Here is a 9969-nt window from a genome sequence, read left to right on the forward strand (position 1 = left end):
AGCCAAGGAAGGGGGCAATAGAGACCAGTTTTCCGAACCCGATATGGACGCCGAGGACTATTTCAACCTGCTGCTTTCCCCCGCTCGACCGCGTCGCTACCGTGAACAATTAGGGGCTGATTGTAACTCCGATGCCGAGAACGAAGACGAGAACAGCGATAACGATTCAGTGTATGAAAGCCCTGTTCGTAGTCGCTTGCAGCAGCCGTCTGCGCGGCCAAGACGCGGCCGCCGTGGTCCTGCCCCTGGCACAGGAGGGCGGCCGAGACAACCGGGAAGGCGAATCCAGAGACAACCTCGACGGCAATATCGACTGTCGCGGCCGCCACGGCGTATTCGAAGTCCAGTGATAATTCCACCGGAAGAAATGGCGGTCTTCCGTGCACAAGATCCGGCGTGGACTGGCGACCTGGATGCTTGGGCCTTGACGGACTGCGATAGGGCCACCCTCCGTGAGTTCTGGACCAAGCTCAACAATGACCAGATGGAATACTGCAGCCGATGCCGCGAGTGTTGGTTTCAGATGGAAATAGATTATGACGGCATTTGTTCGCGTTGCTATCGAAAGGATGAGAAACGTGGCCCCGACGAGCCTTACTTCTTCTCTGCGGAAAACCAGCTCGACTTTGGCCCCGTACCGACCCGATTGCCCGAGCTCACACCTACCGAAGAGGCATTGATTGCTCGTGTCCATGTCCACGTGAACATTATGCTTGTGCGGGGCAGCAGTACAAGTATCGAGGGCACGTCGTTCACTTTCTCCGCGAGGTTGGCTTGGTGTACAACCAGCTCCTCTCCTGCCGCGGGAGTTGAACACGGTGTTGCTGCGTCCTGCCAACACGTCGTCACACGCTAATCTCAGCCGGCAATTCACCCGCCAGTTCCGCGTGCGTCGCCAGGCGGTTATGATATGGCTAGACTACCTGCGCCATCATCATCCTGGCTATCGATCCATCGCGATCGACGACGAGCGACTGAGCCAACTGCCCGAGGACGGCAATGTGGTGGACGCCATCCCCCAAAGTCAGGTGGAGGCTGCCGATGTGGGACCGGAGGAAGATCAGGAGGCAGAGCCTGACCTAGAGGATGCGGCTGCGGTGCCTGACCTGTTGGCCAAGGACACGGAGCTGGATGCTCTGCGGTCTATTCTCGCGGGTGAATCCGAAGCGGATGCGGGGCAACCTTGCCACAGGCTCTCCAGGGCAGGCGAGGCACGAGCTCCAGCTTCCCAACATACGGCACACGCCGATCAATGAGTTCAATCACTCTCATGCCCTGCTCTCCTTGGCATTCCCTGCCTGTTTCCAGACGGCAGAGCCGACTTTGTGGAGCCTCGCTTGCGGTCCATTGAGTACAAGGATTACATCGAGCACGCGATGCGGTGGCACGACGGCCGTTTTGCGCGCCATCCAACCTTCCGCTTTGTCGCATTCAACACCCTGATGCGGTCCCAAGCACGTGCGAGGTCCAAATTCTTCGTGAAGCAACACGATGGCACCCGTGAGCCGCTCACGCGAGAGCAGCTTATTCAGGCGCTCGAACACGCTGAGGATCCACGGGCGCAGGCGCTGATCAACTCGATCACAAGGCATGCGGTGTCGATTCGCGGTACGCGACCCTTTGGAATAGAAAGAGGCAGGACCTCGAGGCGTATGCCTACAGCTTGGTTGTCCTGGCGCATTCATCACATTTAGCCCGGCTGATTTACGCTGGCGGAGCCTCTACCAACACATGCCCCGATATGAAGAATGGCTGGGCGCGTCCGAGCCGGAAAGGATGGCATTGTCGCGGTACTTGTTGCGGCAGAACCTCACATTGCTGCTTTCCACTTTCACCGCCGATACTGTCTCTTTCGGGATATCGTGTTGAGAACGAAGTTTAACGTGACGGATTACTGGGGCCGGTATGAATGGCAAGGGCGTGGAGTCCACACAACCACGGTCTGTACTGGATGGAGAATGGCCCGGTAGCCGACATGAGGGATGAAACCGCTCGCGACCTTTTTGCACGCACGTGGGGATTCCACATCACTGCCATTAACCCGGAGCCGAACAGGACAATGCCCCAGGGTGAAGGGAATCCCCTGAGTGTGGATCCGCTGGGCGTAGAGATGACATTCCTGCGGCTCTCGCAAATCGTCAACCGCTGCCAGCGCCACAGATGCAATACCGCGTACTGCTTGCGGGTCCGAAAGAAGTGGGGACCTGGCGAACGATATGCAAGGGCTGCAGCCGATATCGAGGCGGCCAATGTCGCCGATCCGGAGAGGGAGTGTCGTTTCAACTTCCCCCGTGCCTTGCGGGAGCTAGCCGCAGTCATCAGGAAAGAAGGTAAGTCATATTACATCTTCGAGGCAGCCCGCAACGACAGCCTCATGAACCACTTCAATCCTGCCATCATTCTGGGCTGGCTGGCCAATATCGACATATCGCCCTGCACCAGCTTACAGGCAGTCATTACGTATGCTGCCAAGTATTGCAGCAAATCGGAGAAGAAGACGGAGCCTTACTGCAAGCTCGCAGATCAGGTTTTGCCGCATACAGCACACCACCAGCCCCTGTTGTCCTTCTCCTCTCGCCTTATGAATAAGTTGATTGCCGAGAGAGATTATTCAGCGCAGGAAATTTCCCACTTGCTGCTCAACATCCCTCTGCAGGAAGGCACTCGGATGGTTGTGTACGTCGACTGCCGTCCGTTGGAGCAGCATGTGCGGTCGTTCCGCGTCGACGAGGATGTCAGTGAGGCTGTCGGCAGCTACCGGAAATATCTGCAGAGAAATGACCAACATGAGAGTATAACCTATCTCGAGTACCTGCAGTCCTACAATCTCAAGACGTGGAGGAGACTCGGTGCGAACGCGAAGAAGAGGGTCCTGTCCTACTTCCTCGGTACAGGTCAGCGGAGGCATCACCCCAGTTTCATGACTTCTGCCGTGTCAAGTTGATGATGGCCCATCCGCATCGCTCTCCGGAGGAGCTGCTTGCTGTGGACGGGCAGCCGTTTGAGTCCTTTGCGGCGGCGTACCAGTGCTGCCGGCAGCGACACCATTTCCATGAGGACGACCATTACGGCGAGGTGGGAGCAAATGAGCTGCAGGCAGAGGACGATGAGTTTCAGCGGGAGGAGCACGAAGAGCCTGTCGTGGAGGAAGATTGGCATGAACTCGCCCGTATGCTGCCAGACCATCCGCTGGAGGAGGAGGATATCGACGTGCTGGGCCGGCGAGATGTCGACGTGAATTATGACTGGACTCCCCACGTTGGACGGTATACCGATGACGGCATTCTCCAGGGCGACTTCTGGAAGCAACGCAAAGCCGAAAATCCCCTTCACCTTGATGTGGATCATCAGCCGCTGGAGGCTCGCGATTCCCTGAATCCGGAGCAGCGCCTAGTGTACGATACGGTGATGGGCCACTTTCTGACCCAGGCCTGTTCCCAGTTGTTACTCCATGTGGACGGCGGCGGTGGCACGGGCAAATCATACCTCATCAATCTGCTTTCGGCGCACCTCCAAGCCGCCTCGGGCGGAAGAGGACGCCTGTTTGGCGTGCCGCGCCCACGGGCGTTGCGGAAATCAGATATCGGGCACTACCTCCCTGCTGCACCTCCCCATCAACAAGGACTTCAAGCCCCTGTCAGCGATCGACAAAGCTCAGCTCCAGAAGAAGCTAAAGGATGTCAAGTACCTGATCGTCGATGAGAAGAGCATGCTGGGTCTGCGACAGCTGTCATGGATTGATGACCGTCTCCGTGAGGCGTTCCCGAATAGAAATGAGGAGTTCTTTGGTGGTCTTAATATCCTCCTGGTTGGCGACTTCTTTCAGCTTCCCCCTGTACTGCAGAAGCCTCTTTATTACGACAAGGAGGTGCAGGGGGTAGAGATCAAGGGCAGGAACGCATATCGGCGCTTCGACAAGACGGTTTTCTTGAAGGTTGCCCAGCGTCAGCGCGGCGACGATCAGGCAGCGTTTCGCTCAGCTCTTGAGGAATTGCGGCTGCTCCAACTCTCTATGGAGTCCTGGAAGCTCCTCTCCAGCCGTGTTCAGGCGAAGCTGGACGATCAGGAGGTTGCCAAGTTCGTCAATTCCCTACGAGTATACGCCACGAAAGACAGGGTGAACGAATATAACCACTACCACCTCGACCGCCTAGGCCGGCCTGTCATCCAGGTCATGGCTAAGAACGTTGGCCCCGGTGCTGCTGCTGCTCCTGACGACAAGGCAGGCAACCTTGCGAAGCAGATTCCGTATGCATTGGCGCCCGTCTGATGCTGACGTCCAACCTTTGGCAGCCGGTTGGCCTCTGCAACGGTGCACGTGGTACAGTATACGATATCGCGTGGGCGCCTGGAGCTGACCCCATGCGAGACCCTCCCTGCGTGATCATGATGGAGTTTGACAAGTACCGGTACACGGGGCCGGTATTCCTGACCACCACAGATGGCAGGAAGATTGTCCCGATTCTGCCAGTAGACAGGGACTTCCTCGTCGGAGCCACACTCTGCACTCGTACGCAGTTTCCCCTGATCGTGTGCTACGCCATTACAGTTCACAAGTCGCAGAGCATCACCGAAGACATGATCGTGACGGATCTGTCGTGCCGTGACTTTCAGACCGGTTTGAGCTACGTGGCCGTCTCGCGTGTGAAAACGCTGCAGGGTCTGATGCTGGATGCCCCGTTTGACCGCAATCACCTGACTTATGCGTCGCCGCCGGAAGGAATTAAGATGAAAATGAAGGATCAACAACTTCGCAAACGACAGGTTCTTACCCAGAATCCGTATAAGATAGGCGACGGGTCTACGTAACTCCACTTGATGCTACCGGCGACAAGATCGACATTTTCAAGGCACAGATGAATGTATGATTGTAGATACTGTACTGATTGTTCAGTGACTGACTGCTTGACTGGTAGCCAGACTCGCAGCCTTCGGCTGATTGTACGCCTTGCACCACAGCCCTAAAGACTAAAGTGCAAGGCGTGGCGCAGTATTTTATATACATCATCCTGTTTCACAGTCCTTAAGCCACTGTGGTCGCTTGCTATTCCGCTGCGGGCGTCCCGAGCTCCGATATGCCACTACCATCTCCCGATCACTCTCAACAGCTAGAGAAGGTCGTTGGGCACGAGCTGTCTGGTCTGGCGGAATCCTTACCTTCTTTACTAACCCGTCCTTTGGCTGATCTGGCGGCTGCGATGTTACCGGAAGCTCTGGGGTTGGTGGAAGAGCGACGACTATTTCGTCTAGAGTCCCTGGACTCTTCTCTCGAGCTTTAGAAGGCACCCGCTGGGGCCGCGGCTTCTGTTGCGCACTTTCCCGGCTTATACCTTTGAGATCGTCTCGAAGTTGTCGACTGGCCGCTTTCTCTTGCTTCTTCGCTTCTTTTTCCTGCAATTTTCGCTCCCTTTTCTCCTCTCGCTGCTTCTTTCTTTCCAACGCCTCCTCTTTTTGCTCCTCCGCCTTTTTCTGTCGCTGAACCTCTGGAATTCCTCTGGATTGCTTCCTCTTTCTTCTGGACCTCCATCGCCGCTTTCTTCACTCGAGCTTGAGCCACTTTTTGCGGGCTGAAGACCTGAGCAGAGTTAGGATCCGTACGGTCAAAGAGATAATCTTTCAGAGCTGTACCACGCTGCCTGCGCTGTTTCTCATGAATTATAGTCTCACGGAGTCCCTTGTTCTCATATCTAAGCAGCTCAACCTCGGATTGAAGGCTTTCAAGAGTGCTCTTCAGCTTCTGAGCACTGACTTCAGCATTGGCGGTGGATTTATCGACCACTTTGTCGACAAGCCGTCGTAATTCTCGAGCGGTAGGTTGCTGCAATGCTAGGGAGTCTTCCGAATCGCTGCCTGCATCGGAATCGTCGTATTCCTTCTTCACAATCTGTGACAAGACGACTTCGGAGTCCAAAGGCAGGAGGCCGGTCCGCATCCACCCGCTTGCAATGTTCTCCGGGGAGAAGGACGCCTCCAATGCGTTCCAAAACAAGGTCCAGAATTCGCGTTTGGACAGCCCAACAAGTCCTTGTGTTTTTGCCATCCACCGGATAAGCTGATTTGTATATGCCGTCGACAAGGGACCGAATAGAGATACGTCCAGGGGCTGGAGCCGATGAGTAGAATGAGGGGGAAACACCGCAACGATGATCCGATGCTGGTCACACCACTCCAGAAAGTCCATATTAATATGGCTCGAGTGGCCATCGGTAATGAGAAGGCGATAATCGCGGCCGTTTCGCGCCTTTGCCTTAGTAAACCGATCAAAAACGCCGACAAGCCACTCTTTCCAAGCTCGTGGTTGGTCCAGCCTGTATCTGAGGTCGTAAAGAAGGCTGATTGATGCTCTGGGTCAAATTCCGTAAGCCAAGCATCCTGAACTTGTCCTGGCTTGCCTTGGTAGATGAGAAAAGGAGGCAGCGATGTCATGTCCTGAAGGGGCGATGTCGTATTCCTCAATTTTTGAGCGTATCTTCTACCGTCAGCAACGGAAATGAGATGCTGTGCATCAACGTACCAGCTCAAAATAATCTTTATACCTTGAAGCACTGTCGGCTCTCTTTCGTGCCACATCAAATCCATCGAACCAGGTACAACCAAGCTCGTTACGATGGCGATTGACGAAGCTATACGGCCAGTTCTTTCCGACCTCCATTTTCGCCATATCCTGAGCGAAGTTCTTGATCATAGACAGCGTAGGCGGGATGCCACGTGACGAAAGCTTATGAATATAAGCAACAAGATCTAGTTCCTGCTGTTTTGACAGTCGAGATTTATAGAGGGAGTCCGCATCGCGTCTTGAGCGCTGTTTGCCTTGATGGCGGCGGCGCAACGTGGTCTCATCGCAGCCAAATTGGCGAGCTGTTTCAGCGTAATTGACCGATTCTGAGGACTTCAGGAAAGCAAGCGCTTCGTCAATAGCCGCCATGGTTGTTGAGATGTTCCAGATTGATGTTGAGACAGAATGTCGGTATGGTATGGATTTATTCCGCCCGGAGGGAGGTCCCTATAGGGCCTAGACGCTCTGGCTATTGACGGTTCGATACACTGATGCATGACACCCCAAGCCCCACAGATCATCTTACGCTGCGCCAACCATTCCACTGTTCGCTCCATGACAGACCTGCTTGAAGGTCAATTTCTCCAAGTGTTCAGCATCCTATTCCCAGCAACTGAAGCGCGATGTGTCGAAGTTGAAGCGTGGTTGTGTTAGTCATTGATGGTGGTTGGTACGCCGATTGTGTTCTCTCATGACGCTGTTCCTGTTGACGGGCGGGAACCCGGGTGTACCCTGTTCGCTCAGGGGTGCCTCCAGCCGGCTTCGAACCGACCCCTCTGCGACGCAGAGGCTCCAGACGTGTCACCACTACGCCATGGAGGCCAGAGTGTCGGTGATGATGATGATGTTTATTTCGCCATTGACGATAGTCAGAGGCACTGCGTCAGACTCGCTAAGCCTATTCTAGAGTTGTCCAATACTCGGTTCCGAGCCCAAGGAATTCGTCCCGATCGAATGCCTAAATTTCTCTTACATCCTTCAATCCGTCTCTTGCTCATTTGACCTGTCCCTTTCCAATTCTGGAGCCTGTCTGATGAGGTACAGACCACTCTCCTCCGCCGCATTTGACGAAGAGTCCACCTGCCTTTAGCCGTCCGGTGTAGCTAACCTACCAGCTGTGGGGCAACCACAGGTATAGGTAGAGGGTTTGTGCTGAAAAGAAAAGGTTAAGACAGAGGATGTATGTTAGTAGGGCGACGGTCGTAACTTGGCGAGTTCCCGGCGATATACCGGGCACCCAGGATCTGTAGCCTTGTGTGCTCCTTTTCCACCGCACGCTGCACACTTAAAAACGTTCGAGGTGCAAGTCGACGCAGAATGGCCCGGTTGGGCGCACTGTCCACAGATCGGAGCTGGGGCCTTGCAGCGATAATGCAAGTGTCCGTAGAGGTGGCAACGGTAGCATCTCGCTGGTTGAAGTCCCTGAACGAATGGTCGCGTGTATGCACACTCGCCATTCGCCATCTCAACCGTTCGTTTTGCAAGCAACCTGTCCACCTCCTCTTTCTTATCCAGGTGTACCACCAGAGAGCGGTATTCCTTGTCGACAGACGCTGTCCCGAGCCATCGCATCTTGTGCACTTTCACCCCGTTCATCCGCCCAAACACGGCGCATCCGATATCATCCGTCGCAACCCCACGATGGGCTCTATCAACCCGTAGAGGGTACCACTGCTCCCCATATAGCGTTCCCTTATCGAAATGTGTCCTTATCCAGGTGTCGTTCTGCCGTACTTTATCGACGTCCGTCTCTCGAAAGAGAAGCCGAAAACGCCCGTTTCCTTTAGAATTGACGCCAAGACAGGTCACACCCAAATTCTCAAGGGCAGCGTTCGCGCGCCGACGAATAGTGCCGGCATTGCCTTCCTTTATGTCACTATCTAGGACCCGACTCACGTCCAACCCAATGCCTGGCAGTGGTCCTGGGACTGGAGGGTGGTGGCGAAGGTGGCAGGTGCTGTTGCTGTTGCTGATGAGGCGCATTTCGAGTGGCGGACTCGGAGGGCTAGCGACGCGTGGGAAGAGCTCGTTTCGAATGAACTCTTCCAAGGACTCGACGCGTTTCTCCGCCCTTTCGGCCCGCTCCTCGACGCGTTTCAGGAGAGCTTCGATTCGTGCCAATGAATCCTCGTTGGCACCGGGTCGGCATTCGTCGATTTCGCTTTCGGGACGGCGGATTTCTTTCGTGATGGGCGCGGTTCTGGGTCGAATTGCAGTGTCGGTTTCAGAGGGCGACCGCGAGCGCTGGTCCTTGTCGCGTCGGCCGCGCTTGTCGAATTGGCCACAATGATGCTACAGGCCACATTGTCGTTCGTACCGTCATCCTCGTCATCGAGCAACTCGAATTGGTTCGAGTTGCGCTTGGTGCTGTTCTTGCTTTTCCGCGGCATTGTTTTCAATATGAAGTATGTTGTCCAGAGTGTCGGTAGTAGTAGTAGGATTTATTTCGCCCGGAGGGAGGTCCCTATAAGGCCTTTACTGAGCTTCTGCACCGACAAGATCCTTCGGGTTCGTGGTCGAATAGTAGCGGCGTCGTTCCTCTGAGAGGAAGTCGTCCTGGAATCGGAACCACCAGTCCAGAACTTTGGCCTGCACGGGCGGTTCAGGAACATCGGTCCACGCACCATCAACGTGCCGATCCTTCGTCACCTCATAGACGCCCAAGGCACGGCGCGTCCAGTTTTTCCCCTCGAAGTATTTCTCAAAGAATCCTTCCACGTCGCGGTATGTGCAAAATCTGATCTCCTCAAAGACCTTTCTTTCCACCACCTCTCGTGTCTGTTCGGTACCTTGCTGAGAAGCGGAGGAATGGGTAATGGGCGTACTGTCGAACGTGGCCGGGATACTTCCAGGAGGCGTCACTCGGGTAAGTGTGGCGATGAGGTCGAGTACGGCGGTCCAGATCTCGGAGCCGGACGCCTTTTGAATGATAAGTCTCACAAGCGGGCGGTAGTTACTGTAGTTGAAGTCTCCTTTTCGGACGCGTCCAAAGACAAGCGCCAGCTCGGAGGCTACGTCGCGACTGCTGATTGCCGATCGAATAATGAGGGCAGCTTCAGCTCCCATCAAAGCAGATAGGAGACGGGATATTGCCTTTTGACAGCTATCTGCAGAAGTTTCGACAGCGTCGTCGTGCGAACCGGAGATTGAAGCATATGACTCCTCTGCATCCTGAAGTGATTTCTTTAGATGGTCCAGAGAGCTGTCCAAGGGGTGGCGCGCGATTATGTTGCGATCGTGTTCCGATAGAGTAGCCATTCAATCCGGCAACTCGTAGAAAGCGTGACGATTCTGCAAAAAAGTATGACCGACAGGCTCAGCGGACATCACTAGTAAGGTAAGGTATCACGGGGATGCTGCAATAATGAGGATTCGGGGGCCCGAAGTAAGAAGGTGTCGAAGAACCCGAACGG

At 54.9% G+C, this 9969-nt stretch overlaps 3 protein-coding genes across 3 annotated transcripts; 1 reads left to right on the plus strand and 2 right to left on the minus strand.

The window, feature by feature from the left end:
• Positions 1-367: 367 nt before the first annotated feature.
• Positions 368-4809, plus strand: HRG_09803 (PIF1-like helicase domain-containing protein; the record flags this gene model as incomplete). Its single annotated transcript, XM_044868274.1, has 15 exons — positions 368-452; positions 534-768; positions 863-1155; positions 1309-1588; positions 1630-1650; positions 1719-1790; positions 1871-1903; positions 2056-2734; positions 2819-2869; positions 2941-3395; positions 3442-4117; positions 4172-4222; positions 4294-4321; positions 4370-4409; positions 4479-4809. 15 exons carry the CDS (start codon positions 368-370, stop codon positions 4807-4809), a joined length of 3330 nt encoding a protein of 1109 aa, XP_044716855.1.
• Positions 4810-5538: 729 nt separating this feature from the next.
• On the minus strand, positions 5539-8946 carry HRG_09804 (DDE superfamily endonuclease domain-containing protein; the record flags this gene model as incomplete). Its single annotated transcript, XM_044868275.1, has 4 exons — positions 5539-5567; positions 5599-6344; positions 8007-8806; positions 8860-8946. 4 exons carry the CDS (start codon positions 8944-8946, stop codon positions 5539-5541), a joined length of 1662 nt encoding a protein of 553 aa, XP_044716856.1.
• Positions 8947-9031: 85 nt separating this feature from the next.
• Positions 9032-9622, minus strand: HRG_09805 (uncharacterized protein; the record flags this gene model as incomplete). The annotated part of the gene is made up of 1 exon (XM_044868276.1): positions 9032-9622. One exon carries the CDS (start codon positions 9620-9622, stop codon positions 9032-9034), a length of 591 nt encoding a protein of 196 aa, XP_044716857.1.
• Between the last annotated feature and the right edge of the window lie 347 nt (positions 9623-9969).

The sequence above is a fragment of the Hirsutella rhossiliensis genome, assembly GCF_020360975.1.
Source record: "Hirsutella rhossiliensis strain HR02 chromosome Unknown scaffold00013, whole genome shotgun sequence".
NCBI lineage: Eukaryota > Fungi > Ascomycota > Sordariomycetes > Hypocreales > Ophiocordycipitaceae > Hirsutella > Hirsutella rhossiliensis.